The sequence below is a fragment of the Populus euphratica genome, unplaced genomic scaffold (genome assembly GCF_000495115.2).
Source record: "Populus euphratica unplaced genomic scaffold, PopEup_1.0 scaffold1185.1, whole genome shotgun sequence".
Lineage (NCBI taxonomy): Eukaryota > Viridiplantae > Streptophyta > Magnoliopsida > Malpighiales > Salicaceae > Populus > Populus euphratica.
In genome coordinates this window covers 23,886-43,058 of record NW_011501039.1, presented here as the reverse complement: position 1 = coordinate 43,058, position 19,173 = coordinate 23,886, and the positions used below count along the sequence as shown (strand labels likewise).

Genomic DNA, 19,173 nt, shown 5'->3' with positions numbered 1-19,173 from the left:
TGAATTCTCCTGAAATAATTTTTTAAGGCGAAAAACAAAGAGGCCTGCTCTTTCAATAACTAGAGATGATCAAAGTTCTTTGCAAACGTTAAAATAAAGGATCTACGGGTCACATTATCTATTATTTCACCATAAAGCTAAAAGATATGGTTTTTTATGGTAACCACATCACTCTTTGTTCTCTTATATTTTATTGTTTTTTATAAGGGTATAATTTTTGAAAATTTTCAATTTATTCTTTAAACTTTTCTTTTACATATTTGAGCTTCTATTTTTTTTTTTAGGGTTGAATTACAAGGTAAAGGGGTGCAATGCAATACATATAAGTGGCGCGGTCGAATTTGTTGGTGAACTATATTTTTATCCCTTGTATCTATTTTTTTTTTGGCTATAAAGTGACAAATTTTTTGTATTTTTTAAATATTCATTTCAATATTAAACTTTAATTTTATTACTTTTTAATCTTTATCTCATAGTAGGAGAGAGAGGCAATCGCTGAAATTTGATCTAAAAAGAGAAAGACATTGTTTCAATGATTCCATTTATAAAAATATTAAATTTTTATTTCAAATGGTTTCATTAGATGAGAAATGTTTAAATTAAATATTTTGTTACCTTAAAAATATTTTAAAAAGTACATATTTGATCGAGAGAAGAAATTGAATTTTAAGTTGATTTTTGATTCTGAATTGATTTTTTATCTTTTAAAAAGTTAAGGATAGGTTGAATAATAAATTATATTATTTTACTAGTTTAGTTAGAAATTCATAATAGAGTTAGTTAAGGATCGAGATGGAGCTATTATTTTATTGTTTTAATAATATTTTTAAAAAAATTTTATTTTAAAATATATTAAAATAATATTTTTTATTTTTTAAAAAATATTTTTAATATTAACTTATTAAAATCATCTAAAAACACTAAAAAAAATATTAATTTAAAATAAAAAATAAAATATTTTTTAATTCTTTTAAAAATATAAAAATATAAAAATTAAAGAATGTGACCGCGTATTTCAGAATTGGGATGAAGCCTTATTTTTCAGAATTTGGTCCTCAAGATCTTACATCGTGCAAAATTAGTACCTTTTTTTCTTTTATTTTGTTTAAAGTGGTATGAGCTTAAGAAGGACATTGCAGCACGCGAAAATGGGTTGAATCTCGGTTTCTAAGTTTGACAATTGAACAACATCGAGAATTAACCTTAAAAGAAATTAATAATAAAATCGAATGAAAGAATTAACTTGTTCTAAAACATAAATCTCAAGGACTTTCAATGACAAAAAGATCTAACTACCTAGATGGGAATTATTCCTAGTATCAATATGGAGTCCAAAGCTCCTTAAACCTCTCATGCATTTTAAATATTGTAATGGTTCTTGGCCTTTTTTTTCCCCCTTTCTCTCTTATACTTTTAGGGATTTAACTTAACTTGTAAATCGATTTATTTTTCCAATTATTATCCAAGATTTCAATCCCATATGAGATCATAAGTAAACAAATAATTTCTTAATATGCTATGGGGATGGCTTGCATCAAACTCAAACTTGGAAAAACTTTAATATGAGCACACAATTTAGGAGTTGATTAAAGTTTAGGGTTGATAATATTTTATATCACTTGTAGTTTTTCAATTAAGGAAACAGTCGGAAACCAGTCAATGCAAACTGCCGTGATGGGTGGGATGGCATGCAAGGCATAATTCCGTGGAGGACCCATCAAGAAACTTTGACTAGTTTGCTTTATGCTTGTGGTGGCATTTGTGTTTTTTATTTGTGTTTTTTAAGACATATATTATTATTTTTTTATTTTTTTAAAATTTATTTTTAATATTAATATATTCAAATAATTTAAAATAAAAAAATTATTATTATTATTATTTGAAAAACACGGCCGACGTCGCAAAACAGGCCCTCAGACGCGATAAACAGGCCCCAAGGAAAAATGGCAAGACATAGAAGGAGAAAAGAAAAGGCAAATCAGATTTCACGCGGACAGGCAAACACGGAAGACACTCTTGGTCTCACTACCTTTTCACTGCTTGGTCGGTGTGATTAAGAATGTGAGAGAGAAAGAAACAAAAGACCACCTTGGTTTCTTGAATCTCCCCCTCCCTGCCTCTCTCCCTCTCTTTCAGCTTCTAATTTCCGCTATCAACGCCCTCTTTGTATCCCACGTGTCACTCTCTCTGTTTTTTTTTTTTTTTTTGTATCTTCCGCATTTCAGTTTTCTATTAATTATTATATAAAATTAAATTCCAGTTTTTGGCTGTTGTCTTGCATACGCAAGTGTGCTTCTTTTTCGTAGTTATCAAAAACTAGAAACGGGTTACTTGTTTTTTGTGAGCTTAGAATTAGGAAGTGGTAGCAGTTTTTTGTGAGTTTAGAATTAGGAAGTGGTAGCAGTTTGGACTGAAAACACAGGAGATTGAGTTGCTCAGTGAAAGAAAGATGCTCTATAGCCGTGAAATTTTGAATTTCTTAGGAAGGAAAGATGTGAGGAAGATACTCAAGAGGAAAGACAGTGATGCTGGTGAAAGAGGTAAACTTTTTAAGGAATTTGTTTAGACCCCATTTCTTTATTTTCTTTAAATTTCTCGAAGTTTCCTTCTTTGTTTGATTTGCATTGCTTCATGCCACTCAATTTATCAATTTAGCTTATGTTAGAATCAGTCTAGCAAGGCTTCTCTAGTTTTTTTATGTAAATTTTGCTATTATTTAGTTGCTGCAATTGCTGTTTTTGGAGTATGTGGTTGGTTTTTCTTGTTATATATATGGGTTGTAGCTCCTTATCCCTGTTAATTTAGTGGCTGATTTTGATTTTGATTATTTTTTTCGAAAGGGATGAAAAACAACTGAAAGATTGTAGAGTTGCCTGCCTAGCTGCTCAAAATATGGGATTTTGCTCATTATATATTTGCTTTTCACTGTTGTCAACTTTAAATGTTAATGAATTTTTTTTCTTTTTTTTATTTAAAATCCACTCGTCTGCTCAAGATATGGTTAATTAGTTTATCATTTTGTTCACAAAAGGTGATTGCTTTGCTCATTGGCTAGTAGCTTTCCGTGTAAACCGTGGAGGTTTTTGTTACAGTTGCTTGTCGATTGATCCTCATTTTCATCTTTGTGCTCATCAATGCAGGAAGAGCTTTGGAAGAATTGCGGTCGTCTTTATTTAGCAGATTTCGCTTTTCTGAAAGCACAAAGAGACATGAGAAACGATCATGTGGCCCTGTCCTTGCACTTACATTCAACTTCTTGGTTGCTGTTGGTATTATTTTCATGAACAAATGGGTTCGTATTCTAACATTTGCAAATGTGTATTGCTATATCTAATTGAAACAGCGTCTTTTTATTGCTAAAAGTAGAAGCTTCTTTGAGTTGATTTAACTTTTTTTCTCTTTTCATGGCAGGTGCTTCAAGGAGTTGGCTTCCAGTTTCCTATATGTCTTAGTTTTATTCACTATTTACTAAGCTGGGCACTGATGGCCATTTTAAAAGCTTTCTCTGTACTTCCTGGATCTCCTCCGTCCAAATCTACTCGTTTATCTTTATTCACTCTTGGATTTGTTATGTCCCTCTCTACTGGCCTAGCTAATGTTAGCCTGAAATACAATAGGTCAAATATGGCATTCCCATTTTCCACAATTGTGTAGTCCTGTTTATAGTGTCATGTTTAATATGTTTCATGATTTTTTGCAGTGTTGGTTTCTATCAGATGGCTAAGATTGCTGTTACACCGTCGATTGTTTTAGCAGAATTTATATGGTTTAAAAAGAGAGTTTCTTTCTCCAAGGTAAGTTTTTGCTCATACCCGTTTAAGCACTTCTGCACAAAAATAGGCTTTACCATTTGTTATGGTGATGAAACAATCTGAATATGAAGGCATTGATCTTTCTCTTGTTCATTTTCAACTGATTGACTTGTGGGAGAAAGATCATTCATGTGTGAAGTGCTTTATAATTTTGAAAGTGGCACAGAAAGTATCAACATGGACTCGTATATGGATAGCATTTGGAGTTCCACTTTATTTGGAGAAATGGTCTATCAATGAACATTTTTTTCATGATATGTTGGGCTTTAGAAGTGGACTTGCTCATAAATGCTGTAGTCTTGTATCATTATTACCTTTGTGAGACTAAAATCTGCTTTGGTAGTTGATTTGAATGGCAAGTACATGTTGAGCTTATACTTTCCATCAATAAAATGAGTACCATTACTTCTAGTTTACCTGTTGAAGGACTAACTTGCACCTTCTAGGAGGAATATAATTGCAAGTGTTAATTTCTTTGTTTATTTTGTTTAAAGTCAACCATCATCTTTAAAATGTACTTTCAAAATCATGCATTGAATGAGTACCCATAAATGGCTTTGTAAGTTGATTCTGGAAGTTTCCTTGTACATGGCATTTCTATGAGGTGGGAATTAATGAGTGTAGAGTGACTAATTTCTGCACATAACTTAAGTTGACACTATCCCCTGGGTTCTTCTATGAAATCTTTCAGGTGGTTGCACTTACAGTTGTCTCTATTGGTGTTGCTGTGGCTACAGTAACTGATTTGCAATTCAGCCTCTTTGGTGCTTGTGTAGCATTGGCATGGATAATTCCTAGTGCAGTCAATAAGATTCTCTGGTCCACTCTGCAACAGCGGGAGAACTGGACAGCCTTGGCGTATGTAGCAGACTTTATTTAAAGTTTTTCGTTGTAACTCCCCTCTTTTTCATTCCTTACCACCCAATAGCATTTCCATCTTACATGACTTGTGAATCAATTAACAGGTTAATGTGGAAGACTACACCAATTACATTGTTTTTCCTTGCTACTTTGATTCCTTTCTTCGACCCCCCTGGTGTCTTCTCCTATGATTGGAATTTCAGAAACACAGCACTGATTCTCTCATCTGCTGTTCTTGGCTTTTTGCTTCAGTGGTCTGGTGCTTTGGCGCTTGGGTAAGCGAGCTCTCTTCATTCTTTTTACTGTCACAGGCCTCAGCCTGTTCTGTTCATGGTTGCCAATGCAGTATTTTCAACCTCTTCAGTTGTGGCACATTAATTATGATTTATAGTTGTAGGATGTTGAGTTTCAATTGCTTGGGTGAGAATTCCCCATTTTAATGGTTTTGCACTTTCTTTGTTGAAGGAAAGAAACTCAACATTTTTATAGAACTGGCATCTAGTGATTTATCCAGTACTGTCCTTTGTCCTCAATTTGAGAACCGAAGTTGCAACCTTGGTATAATTGGGGAATTCTCAAAAAATTGCTGAAAAGTTTTTATTCTCCTAGGAGGTTTATTGTAATTGAACTTGCTGTTAATATCTACCTTTTTTTCTTCCCCAGTTTATTCATTTTATTGCCTTTTTGCAAACACAAACATATCTGTTTGGTTTCTTACTGACATTATTTCCATTTCTGTGGTCACTTTTTACCATTTTTCATAATGAATGACAGATGTAGCCTGACTTGGTTTTAATTCTGACAAAAACATGACTTGGTTTTGTGCATTTCCTGATTACTGTTTAGACTAGGTTTTGGTGAATTTTCTATAGTAAGCAAGAATAATAATAAAAACTTGAACGTAATTAAATATGAAAAACTATAATAATTGCACTGTTGCTACAAAATCAAAGAATAAGGATGTTTCTTACTTTAATCTGTCCAAAATGTTCTTGAAATGCTTTGCTAATTGGTATAAGATTATTTTCTGAGGCTTAGACATCAAATCTGTTGATAACTGTAAATCTACTGATACATCAGGCCTAAGAACACATAATTAAGTTCTTTCATGAGCAGGGATTCCATATTTTCTTGTGATGAAAGGCAGATAAAATAAGGAGTATCATGTTTTGGTGGATACATGAAGGACAAAAATGGGATGGGGAAAACCCGGGGAGGGGGGGGGATGTGGAGGAGAAAAGGTGTAGAAGATTCTAGAAAAACCCTGGAGGAAGCTGTGACTCCAATTTAAGAGAATGCTTTGCAGTTTCCATTTTCTGACATTTCAGATAAAGATATTGCTGAAAGGGCCAAGAGGACGATGCTAGAAATTGTTCTTGTTGGGTTATTTGAGTGCCATAAATATTGAGAATGGACAAAATGGAATCTGTTTTGAAGATTTGAGAAATTGCAGTTAAACAAGGAATGCAAAATGAGATTAGCTCTTGAATGTTCTCAGAGCCTGTTGTTGGCCTCGAGATCTGGGCAAATGTAAAGCATAATCTGTTCGTGGTTGTGCAATCATGGGCTTGAATGCGAACCAGACTTGCCCATGATGCTCTAAAGGTGGGTAAGTGATTAGGACAAGTTTTACATATAAGATGGCAATTTTGATTTGGGTAGTACAATTATCTATTGGTTACTAGAGAATGGTTTCTTGTTGCGAGGAATGGTTTGTGCCATTAAAGCTGTCAAGTATACCTTGAGGTGAATTTTTTTTTAAAAAAATTGAGAGTGTTTGCTTTATGTAGCAATTTTGGTTGGTCAGGAAACAGTATCTTGATAAAAAACATAAAAAATTACCATAGCCAAGATGAGAACGTTAGTACATGCCTTGAAATACAATAAATGATTGCATAATTAATGAATACATGCATGAGAAGGTAGAGTGGTGCCTATTGTAGGTAAACTAAAGGAAGGGTATCTAAAATTCTTTGGCCACTTACAATTTATACCAACGGATAATCAGGTGATCAAGTGTTCTTGCATTCAGATAATAGGAGTGAAGAAGGGAAGAGGTAAACCAAAAACAATATGACATGACGCTTGGTCCATGACATAATTGCATACAGGAAAATGATCCATCTAGCCAGTTCTAAACCTCTTGCTAGTTTGTAAAAGGGTGCTGGACCATTTGGTTAAGCTGTGTTCTAAATCTACTCGAGTTGTGAGGCTTGGTGTCTGAAATTATGCCCCATTGTTACAATGAGAGCATATAACAAAATTTTTTTAGCAGGCCCTTAATTGCGTTGGCTCATTGATTATGATTACACAGTTGGGTTGGGAGGTCATTGATCTTGGAATGGTATTATAAGTTTGACATCATTGTTGGTAGTTGCAGAATGCTTAATGTGTTTTGTGTTTGTTAAAATGCAAAAGAGTTAACAGGGGCTAAATTTTATCACTTTGGCATTAGAATCTTTTTCTTAAATCTTCTTGAAGAGACAAGTACCATGTGATCATATAGATGTGAAACTGATAGGCATAGGAGCAACATTGATTTAATTGGAAGAAAAGGTGAGGTAAATTTCAAAACACAGACATTCTATGAAATCTGCACTAATATAAGCTAACAAAATTTCAAATCCACCCCTTTGCAGCATTGGATAATTCATAATAAAAAAAATTTAAAGCTTGTTACATCTGTGGAATTCTTGGACCAGATGCTTCTATTAGTAGGATTTCAGGCTAAAATTATGTTTTTACTCTCATTGACCTTGGATTTCAAAGAGCCGTCTTCTCCAAAACCAGTTTATGACTACTGAATTCTGACCGGAAATCTACTGCTTGACTATAACCAGGAAAACAAGATATCCCTTCACTGTGTGTTGTCTTTATGCTGAGAGCAAATATGTTTTCAGTTCTGCTTGTATTTGTATTGATTAATTTACATTTTATAGATTCTATAGCCAGAGTGTTTGTTAGTTATGAGGTTACAAACAGGAGGTAAATTGTTACAAGAGCAATTTTTGCTAGGAAATCGTTAAGGGTGTCAAATAAGCGCAGTCTTAAAAATAACTGGTACCTGCTTAAAAATTTAGTGCAAGGTTGATATTGAACTGGATTCAATCAAGAGAGTAGTAAACAATGTAAAGGGTCCTAACTGTAAGATGCAAGTAAATGAGAGGGTAGTGTTATAAGTCCAATTGTTTTAGGAGGAGAGAAAAACAAGACTGTCTTTTCCTTTAAAACAATCTTAATGATTGTTCCTCAAAACCGCCCTATACAATGCCACCTCTCCAGTTTTCAACCTCAATGCTGCATGCCTAAATAACAATCAGGCTGCTGATTGCTATATGTTCATATTGTTGTGTGCTCTGTCTTGCTGTATCCTTGTATGTATAAGATGTCACCATGCGAACTAACTTGAAGAATGGAAGTCCGCAGCTATGTCTTTAAGTTAATATTATTTTACTTGCTAAATCTTAAAGAGGAAGTTATGATAAATAAACTGGACATATCTACCTGTTGGATTTCGAGTTGGATGTTTGGTTCTCATTCATTTCATCTCATTTAATTTTCAGGGCGACGTCTGCTATTTCACATGTTGTTCTTGGTCAATTCAAAACATGTGTTGTGCTTCTTGGAAACTTCTGCATCTTTGGCTCCAATCCAGGAATGACCAGTATATCTGGTGCATTTATGGCTATTGCTGGCATGACTGGTTACACATACCTCAATATACACAATCCAAAGCCACAAACAGGAAAATCGTCTCCCAGCAAATCTTCCACACAATCCAGATTGAGTAAAGAAAATGGAGATGGCCATGATGGCTATGGTGGAGAATCTGTGTAACTCATCTCGGTGAAGATGGCTTATTGGCTAACACGCAACAACAGGTTTTTTTCTTTCACTTAGGTGTTGCTTCATCTATAATTTGTTTCAAATCAAGGTGCTCTCTGTTTAAATTTTTAGAGGACTTCTAGAGTAGTCAGCTGACCATAAATTTGAAGTAACCCATCCTAAGGGCTTTGTGTGCTGATGCTGCTCTTAAGAATGGACCAACATTGTATATATAGGCAAGTTGTTTGGTTAATTACACAAATATCTTGATTTGATTATTGTAGTTTGTTTTTGATTCTTTTTACCTGTACCAGCCGTTTACTGGTTCTTATTTCCGTGGTAGCTCTTCTTGCATAAAGTCAAAACCCTTCACAGAGGAAGGTATTTCTTTCCATGCATCAACCTATCTTCATGTGAAGACGGGACCCTAACTGATGCTATTGAATGTGGGTTTTCTAGCTAAGGTTGACTAACCTGAATGTTCTGGGTCTTGCATTTTCTCATTTACGAGTTTCCTTTGACTTGATTTCTGCATGCTGGGCTTGACAGCATACCAATTGATGTACAGCTGAAGGCAACTCAGTTCCTAGAAAGATGAAAGAATTATAAAGATGTCGATCAAACATGACGTTCAAGTATGAAAATTGAAATCCCTTTTAGACGGTGTTCCTCCTTACTAGGCATGCATGATCTTTCTTCATGGATGATTTCTTAATAACAGTGGAATAGACAGAAAAACTAGGCAATGAAGAAACAACTGAAATCTTTTGTTGTTTTTTGTCATGTGACGATAACCGAACACTATTTATAGATTATACAGTTTTCAGTCTAAAAGGATTTTTGCTTCTATTTTTCTATTATACTAGATGATTAATTTGTGTGTTACTTTATTTTTTTATTACTTTTATATTTGAACACCCAATTTTATTAATTGGATATTTTTTTATAGTGATTAATTTTATAAAAGAATTGTTTTCACATTACAAGTTTTGTTTAAGAATGATGCTTAAATTTAAATAAAATAAAATTGAACAACCAATTTTGCTAACTGGATGTATTCTATAACGAGTAATTTGTATTATAAAAGAACTATGTTGACACTAAAAGCATTTTTTTTTAATAATAATACTTATATTTAAAAAATTAACACCCAATTTTGTTAGTTGGATGTGTTTTATAATGACTAATTTATATTATAAAATAGTTATTTTTGTATTAAAAGTCTTGCTTAAGAATAATAATTATGAAATTAATGTGATTTTTAATAAAATATTAATATTAATTTATCTAACTTAGATATCATCAACTGCAAGAAAAACCTTACAAATCCTCATAGCCCACTTACCAACGAGGTTTTTAGGCGTACAAATCTCATGAATCTTCCCGTAGTTGTTTTTTAACTAAGAAAAAGGGTTTGCTTTCAGCCTTACATGCGAAGGCACTTTTTTCCCCACCGCATAAAGAATTCCAGTACAAAAATGGATCAAGTCCAAGATTACGAATGGCACAAAGCCATAGAGGACAGGGGCTAGAAGGCATCTTGGTAGACCAGTCCAGCCTGGAGAAAAAACAAATAGCCACTGGCGAGGCAAAAATGGAAGAACTGAATTGTGTAGAAACAAAAATGTTGATCTGAAGATTGAAAATTCATATTGTAACAAATGTTCTCCAAATTCAATGATGGATTTTTTCAGTTCTTTCTATGAGAAGCTCTCTCTACGCCGCCCGCGATTCCCATCAACGTACCTTCTCCGAGCCCCGAATGCTAAAAAGTTCCCGAAAATGGAGATGTGGTGCTGTAACTTAATTGTAGACCTGTGTCTTTTTCATTATTATGAACACAATCCCCTGGGAGCTTAAAGCTTTGCCCTGAAGTAACAAAACATAGGCTCGAGCAGAAATACAAGAATAGTTCCAAATGCATAGCAGAGTGGCGTTAACCTCAACCTCTCACCTTCCGTTATCTAGCAGTATTGCTGCCTGTTGAGGTCCAAAACAAACACCGACTCCGGCCTGATCAGGACAAGGTAAAGGAATGCTCACGAGGCAGTGGCAACAATGTTCTTCGTTAACTGAGGCATGGATGCAAGGAATTAGAAACAGCAGAGCACGTCGAATGTGATACCAATATTTTCCAAGCTTCACGCATCTAGAATGGTTTCCCACTAGAGAAAATCTATCAATCTCATAAATAGCACAAGCTGCGGGAATTAATTACCATGATGCAAGGCAGCAAATTCATCACTAAGAAGAGTGCTGATTTAAATCTGGAAAACACTGTATGGAAGAGAAGACAGCACCAAGTTAGCCACCCTGTTATCTTAGCAGAAACGAGCATTTTAGTATATTTTATAATTCATGATGTAATAATAATAATCAAACAAAATACGTGGGCGCAACCTCTGATCCAACATTCTTCACAAGTAGCGAATACTAAATAAGGATTTGTTTAAAAAATAAAAATTTAGTTGTGGCACGAAAGGCGCATTGCAAGTTGAGCATTTCTTCGAGAATCAAATCCTTTTCTCATATGGATGCGAGTGATCTTATACAAATTTAAATTAAGTTAGTGAGCTGTTTCTCATCCACTTTTCTTACAATTCCCACCCCCATAGTTGCTTCTTTCATTACCACGTATTAATTAAAAGAAACTAGGATGGTAGAGGAATTATTATAGCTATATTTATAGTATCTCTATTTTCATTTTTACTAAAGATTTAAATATAAAATCACAATTTTACCTTTCTCAACAAAAACAATTGGCCTGGCTAACAAGAGTAGTATGGTATCCAGGCATTAGGCATAGAGGATAGCAAAGAAATGTTATCTGCAACAATGGGAGGGAAGTCCCAATCAGCTAGTTTTGTGATTTGGATCCTTGATTGCAAACAAAACTGCCGCTGCATCACATTCAACAAAAATGGGATGCGGTGGGAGAGCTTCCCTGAGTGCCATGGCATTCCATTTTGAGCACAGAATAAAAAAAAAAACATGAGCCACCAGGCTCCTCCTATCCACAATTTTGTTAAAAACAAACCCTAAAATCTTGTAGGGTTGGTTCATGTCAATTTTGTACGCTACAGAGTTTGGTCCCTTGGGCCCCGATACATGCCCTAAGGAGCCTTGCCTTGCCATTTGAATATTGAAACGTTGGGGATGGCAGAAATTGACGCAATCTCCAGCGAGGTCTGGTAGGCGTTGAAACTCTTCGCCACGTGTGTTGCTAATAAATTACTCAACCTTCAAGCGCTGACCTAAACAGAAATCATTATTGCTTGAACCATTGCAGAGTTTCATTCGTTGGATCTAACAAAAACCCATCCAACGGCTGGAAATTCCACCTGCTATCCCAAGTTGAAAATCTGAATTGTGGGTCAACAGTTTTACTTTTCATTTTCTCCCTTCTTTTTTTAATTAAAAACAAAAAGTCAAACAAAAACCTCCATGGATTAATTAGGCTTCCCCCGACACCCTCCACCACTAAAGTATCCTCTCTTTGCCTTATTACCCCCTTTGCTTGCTCGGTGTCCATGGACTTGTCTTTGTCTCTTTACCTTAATACCCCGTTTGCTTGCTCCATGGACTTGTCTTTGTCTCTTTACCTTAATACCCCCCCGTTTGCTTGTCCACTAAAGTATCCTCTCTTTGCCTTATTACCCCCTTTGCTTGCTCGGTGTCCATGGACTTGTCTTTGTCTCTTTACCTTAATACCCCGTTTGCTTGCTTGATCAAGGAGTGAATTATAATTTAGTCTTTGTAGTTTAAAAAGTCAACAAGTTGGTTCTCCAATTAAGGAAAAATCACATCCAATCCATTTATTTTCATATATGTTAAAAAATATTTATTTCATAATAATAATAATAATCAAATTAAACAACAAGTGTATATTTAAAAGCTCCATTAACACACACGAGCGATTTAATAATAGTCACGCTATAATTATTATTTAAAAGCTCCATTAACACACACGAGCTATAATTACCGAGTATTTATAATAAACGAGGGAGATAAATAAAAAATAAATGGGAGAGATAAAAAATAAAAAAACAACGTTGTCTGCTTAGATATTAATTAAAGAAATTGTTTGGTATTGAAATATGTAGTTAGATCCAACAACTGAAAACAAAGTGTTTGGATTGTAACGTGTACATGAGTATGTGCACAAAGAGAAAACAAATGTTCATAGGAAACTTCTCAACTGATAGGCTGACATCCAGACAAGAAAGTATCAAATTCCTCGTTGCAAGGTAAAGGCACGTCTTTGACCATAACATAAATCATCACATAGTTCATCTTTTTCCACGCATTATTAGCAGTAGCTCTTTGACTTTTATTACAAACTTTTATGCTATAGTGCCTCTCTTTTCAAGTACAATTGAAGGATTTTTGTTTTTGAGAGCTTTTTTAGTTTTAAAATGTATGAAAATAATTTTTTTATTTTTTTTAAATTTAATTCAATTTTAGGATATAAAAATAATTTAAAGCTATAAATATTTAAGAAATTTATAACAATAAAAACATAACCTCGGTTAAATTAACTGGTAATTTTCTTTTTTTAAAAAAATATAAGTTTATTAAATTAAATGAAGTCACACATTGGATGAATAGAGGGGGCAAAACTACTCGAAATTTAACGGGTAAAAAAATTATACTATAATTTAAAATCCAAACAAGCAATTAGCGATCATTATAATTATAAGAATATAAATAATTTAATATACATTGATTTCAACGATGTTCTAGCCAGTACTCACCTTGTTAAAACCCATAATTAAAAGTCCAAGCTAGCCAGGAGACTTTATAATTTCTCATTTGTAAATTAGATGAATTAATAAGCACTACTCCGTCAGCTTGCCTTCAAAGATGTTTTAGCCATCACCAAAACTCAAATATCTGTCAACCCAATTTTAAAGATAAATAAAATATTACTCTCTAGATCAGTTTTCTAGTGTCTGGGCTGTGTTTGCACTGAAGTTTAAATAAATTTATTTTTTTATTATTAAAAAATAATAAGTGTGTGTTATCTCATGTGCATGGATAGTCTGTCACCCACTATGACCATTGACTATCCCCCAGTCTAGGAAAAATCAAAAGCTACCTCCACCACCGTGACAACCACCATCAAACCACTCGATTTCCCCCTAACCTTTCTTTTCTTTTTATTACACCGCTAGGTCCCACCACCTGCCACTTTCGTTTCAGACTTTTCTTACAAGTCCCCCTCTCTCTCATGCAAAAAGTCTAACCATTCTCCACCCTTAGATTGACATTTCCATGTTGACTTTGCATCCCTTCATTTCTCTTTTATAAACCTCTTCTCATCTCCCATCTTCTCCTCCTCTAAAACAAGACACCACCCCCTCATCTTCGTCCTCTCTCTTTAGCTTCAAGTGCTGGGTTTTGTTCTTCTTCTTCTTCGTCTTTCATCATGGCTGTGGATCTAGTTAGGTATTCAAAGATGGAAGATCAGATGGCTATACACGAAGCTGCATCAGCTGGGCTTGAGAGCATGGAGCACTTGATCCTTGCACTCTCTAACCGAACTCGACAAAGCCACCAACTTGACTGCGGAGAAATCACAAACTTCACCGTCGCTAAGTTCAAGCAAGTCATCTCCATGTTGAACCGGACCGGTCATGCCCGTTTTCGACGCGGACCAATTTCTTCTCCTTCTTCCTACCCGGTTCCCGTCCGACCTGTCCCTCAAGAACCTCAAAAACTAAACCTTGATTTTGTTAACAGTAATAGCCCCCCTAAAGCTGAGTCGAAGAATGACCTGTCTTTGGGTAGTCAGTATTCAAAGGATAGCCTTAGCTCTGGCACCACTACCTCATCCTTCGTGTCTTCTGTTACAGCTGATGGGAGTGTCTCTAATGGGAAACAAGGTGGCTCTTCTCTTTTCGGAACTCAAGCGCGATCTACCGGAAAACCACCTCTCTCATCGACCCACCGCAAGAAATGCCAAGATCATGCCCTCTCCGCCAGAAAGATCTCCTCCGGTGGCAGCTGTCATTGCTCCAAAAGAAGGTAACGATTATATACCCAAGGAATAAATGATAATTACGAACCGGAAGGACATAGTAATTTGTTTTTTCAAACAAAGCTCAGAATATTATTAGGAATTTTTGAAGGATGGAATCTAAAAATTCTGATTTCATTTTGTTTTTGTGATTTTAGGAAATCAAGGGTTAAGAGGACACTAAGGGTGCCTGCCGTGAGTTCCAAAATTGCCGACATACCAGCAGATGAGTACTCATGGAGAAAATATGGTCAAAAGCCAATCAAGGGCTCACCATACCCAAGGTATTATTTTATTTTATGCCTTAATCATCCGCCGTTAATCATGTTTATGTCTTTTTTGACCCAGTCTATGATCGTCAAATAATAATTGTTTGCGTTTTCTTCTTGTGTAGAGGGTATTACAAGTGTAGCAGTGTTAGAGGATGCCCAGCAAGGAAGCATGTGGAGCGTGCCGTAGATGACTCGGCCATGCTTATTGTGACTTACGAGGGGGAGCACCGTCACTCACATACTCCGTTACCGGAAGACGTCACAGCGAGTGCTGCAATGCGACACGTGTTTCACTCAACATGAGAAGTGCTGAAAAGCCAATGATGGACACGTGGTGAATGACGATCCGTCTTAGACGGTAGCGAAAGGGCCCGGACTCTCTGGCCGTGACGGTGTCTTTGAGAAGAGTCGGAGAAGGAGAAGGTCTGATAGACTGTAAAAAAAAAAAAAAAAAATTGAAAGAAGAAATGAGGGGCCACATGCAAGTGGCTTGGGGATTTCAAATCTTGTGTAAACAAACAAAAAAGGTTAATGTAGAACAGAAATTGAAAAGAACCATTATGAAAATTCGTCGGTATCATTAATTAATTCATGCTCTTTTTTAAAGATATGGGATTGGATTCTTGGATGGAAATCTTTGGAGTGAAGGAGAAGAGGTAAAAAAAGACGTGGGTGGGATTTAGAATATCTTGCAAGTGTCATTTAGTCAGAGGAAGGTCAATGGAACTTACAGGCATTGGGGCCATGACAGCTATGGAGGCGCTGCTGGTCGACGACACCCATCACATATGCTCCTTGTTTTTTTATGAAAAAAGAGGATACGATTATTCTTCGTTCATTGGATGCCCTAGCTTTCTTGGGTTTTGAATAGTGGTGGGTCTTCGGGGGTTTCGAGTGTGTATAAATTAATGGATCAACGAGTCGGAACCATTGAAAAGTATAAGAAAGTTGACTATCTCGTAATAGTTTTTTTTTTTTAAAAAAAAATTATTTTTAAATATCAACATGCATATATCAATATTTGTAATGCGTCAAAGAAAGGGTTTAATTTCATTGTGGTTAATTGAAATGTAATCTTTAGATAATCTTAAATATTTAGAAAGAAAGAACAACGATACGAGTATTTTGATATATTAATTAATTAAAGAGCTGGGGATGCCCTTGGTGTGGAGAGAAGAGATGGGCGTTTTTTTTAAAAAAATATTTTTTTTTTTACAAAATTAATTTTAAATCGTTTTGGCTTGATGATGCAAAAAATAAAATATTAAAAATAAAACAATATTATTTTAATATATATTTTTTAAAATATTTTAAAAATCAATCAATTACGAAAATTCTAAACACTAATGTCATGTCGGTGACAGCTGAAAATTGAGTTTCATGCACGGAGCAAACACCAAATCCTCCATTTATTATGTCAAATAATAATAATAATAATAATCCCACTAACGAAGTTTAAGTGGTAATGGATTTCCAAAGTTGATGAGCCTTAAAAAAGGTTGTCTGGGCTTAATAATACTGGACCTTGAGGATTGGATGGGCTATTTACCCGCCTTCTTTGAACCAATTTGGATATCGTCACTCTACCGCTTTGTATAGCCACCCGTCTCCTCCTCCTCTTTCTATTTAATTCCACGGTGAGGAATCCTTTCAAATTAGTTTGTATAGGATATTTTTTACAAATATTTTTTTGTTTAAGATAATATATTTAGATTAATTTTTTTATATCAGCATATAATATAAAAAACACTAATATAATATCTTTTCATATAAAACTCACTTTTAAGATTAGGTTTCAAATATGCCTGATGTATTAAGAAACTTAATAAAATTCACCTAAATGCTTACCACTAAAATTTAAACTCAAGATCTTATATACTATCTAGACAATCACTGGTCCTACTCTTAGTTTTAAAAAATCTTGAATTTTTTAATTTTAAATTGATTTTTTAAAAAGTAAATCGTTTTAATATGATAATATTAAAAAAAATATTATTTCGATATATTTTTCAATAGAAACACCTTAAAAATCCATCTATATTGCTGTTCCAAACATCGCACCTGGAAGGATTTTCTTTTGCTGCCAAAGCGCTAATGGACCTCCCAACTATTTTCATAAACTAAGAACAGCCTCTCATCATTTTTTAAAAAATAATCAATTACATTGAAGTTATTTTTACACGACGAGATTAAATCCTTTCCAATGAAATAAGCACTTACAATTTCATATTATGTGAAGATTATTTCTTATATTTTCTCTTGTTTTATATGATTGGAACTCAAAAATAATAGTTTAAAAACAAAATCTAATTATTATTTTGGTTGATATCTCAAGAATTAATAATTAATTACCATCACCTTTCAAGTGTAGTTAGAAAGAGGAGAGATTATAACCTCCTCTTAAAGCTTGAAGCGAGGTGTTGAATTCCAGATCTGAAAAACATCCACGCCATTGAATTAATTAGGACATGAATAACTTTTCTGAACATTGACCTTAGTACAACGCAAGCTTGTCTGTAAAAGCACTTCCATGGACAAGCATAATATATTTAACATGTTAGTGCATACGTACGGCCACATGCATGCCAGGTAAAAAGCCCACAAGAACTACTCGATTTTTCTTCTAATATATTGCCCCCTCTCCTCTTTATTAGATATTCAGAGTTTATTAATGGACAAATTGATTGCATCAAAATCCATTCTTAAAAGGGAAAAAAAATAAAAAAAATAAACAAGGTATTAATTTCTTCCGGAAATCATTACACTCATGCTACACTAAAGAGATTAAATTAATACACCCGGATTTATCATAAAATAATAATTACAAATACTTAATTAGATTTAAATCTCTCTTAATTATATAGCCAAAATACTTGCAATATTTGTTGGGATTCCTCTTCCTCGCATCCTCGAGAAGCAAAGGTTCCAAGAGGGTTCTTTCACGTGTCTTGGCTGATTGTCGATTGATAATAATTATATTTACTAAATTAGCCCCATGATTTGTCATGTATTAACCACTGCATCATATCCCGTCAAAGATAATCAATAAGATTTGTCATGTGTTCCCAACAGCTTTTGTCTCTCACCTCCACCAGATTATTATTATTATTATTAGGTTTGGATCTCAAGCAACCGTTCTTTTCATCTTCACTATGATGGGTTTCACTGAAGGCAATGAAGATATCATGATATATAAAGTAAATCTTACCTCTCCCTCTCTTTTGGTAATTAATCTCGTGACAAAAATCAGTTGTCTGAAGTTCATGTATCATGGCTGAGGCTAATTCACGTGTCATATGTAGTTCTTAAGAAATATATTCCATTTTTCTTCAGAATGTTTCGTGCAGAACATGTAATTTCATTCCTTCCTTGAATTTCCAAGATTCTTATAGCAAAAATAATTGTTCTATCAATAAAAAGAGGGGTCCTGTGTTATAATTATGATTGGCAGAGATACGATAATCATTCACACTATATATATATATATCCAGTGAATTATGAGTGCCGAAAGAATATGTAGACCTACAATTCACTTAATTTCTTCTCATTGGCTGCGCTTGGATCATGATTTAAGTTGTAGAAACTGAGGCTATATGTTTTGCAAGTTCATGATCTCTGCGTATACGAATGTTTCAAACATGTCAGGAACCCATTGATGATTGCTTGAGAATATTGTACAAGAAGCTAGGAGGAGGAGTTGCTGGGATCAATAATAACACTCTTAATTAACTGCCAAGAGGTGAAAAAGTAAAACAATTTAATATCTTGATTGAAGAAAACACCACCTTGCCCTGTGCTTTTTTAATACCAGAGAACATGAACGAATGGATGAAAGCTAACTTGAGTAAACTAACATGGGCAGACAGCGACAGCAGCAAAACAGAACAAAGCAATAGCCATCTGTGCCATGTTCATGTGTGATGAAGGCGCATTTCGTCCTTCTAATGTCTATGTTCTCTTAGTTTGGTTGCAACTTGCATTACTTCTATTAATCTGTCGTTCTCGATGTGTCTTCGTCAGTCATGGTGTTAAATCCTGCCATTGAATGCTACTGCTGACAAAACATGACATCAATTTTGAAAGAAACTGTTAACGAAGCAGTAAACCAACATGTAACACCTTGATGGCAGTTCCGCACAATCAGCAGCCATTGGAGAGTTTTCTTAGATCCTCCTGTGACGTGCAGAATGAATTCCACTATTTGACCATTCTAGTTTTTATCGTAATTATTTTCTTTCCTTCTTGGAGAGCAACTCCATCGCACGATACAAATGGAAAGACAAAATAAAAAAACTGTCATTTTAGCAATTATCCTCAATCTCAACAGCTCCAACAAGGTACTGTTTGAATAGTTAAAAAATATATTTTTTTTAACTCAAATATT

General features: G+C 34.5%; 2 protein-coding genes across 2 annotated transcripts; both read left to right on the top strand.

The window, feature by feature from the left end:
* The first annotated feature begins 1,926 nt into the window (after nucleotides 1-1,926).
* Nucleotides 1,927-8,856, top strand: LOC105117124 (uncharacterized membrane protein At1g06890-like). Its single transcript, XM_011014679.1, has 7 exons — nucleotides 1,927-2,540; nucleotides 3,141-3,292; nucleotides 3,412-3,617; nucleotides 3,701-3,794; nucleotides 4,504-4,670; nucleotides 4,778-4,948; nucleotides 8,237-8,856. The coding sequence occupies exons 1-7, from the start codon at nucleotides 2,450-2,452 to the stop codon at nucleotides 8,508-8,510; spliced, it is 1,155 nt and encodes a 384-aa protein (XP_011012981.1). The 5' UTR covers nucleotides 1,927-2,449; the 3' UTR covers nucleotides 8,511-8,856.
* A 4,905-nt stretch (nucleotides 8,857-13,761) lies between these two features.
* On the top strand, nucleotides 13,762-15,395 carry LOC105117123 (probable WRKY transcription factor 11). The gene is made up of 3 exons (XM_011014678.1): nucleotides 13,762-14,525; nucleotides 14,676-14,801; nucleotides 14,912-15,395. Exons 1-3 carry the CDS (start codon nucleotides 13,927-13,929, stop codon nucleotides 15,090-15,092), a joined length of 906 nt encoding a protein of 301 aa, XP_011012980.1. The 5' UTR covers nucleotides 13,762-13,926; the 3' UTR covers nucleotides 15,093-15,395.
* The last annotated feature ends 3,778 nt before the right edge of the window (nucleotides 15,396-19,173 follow it).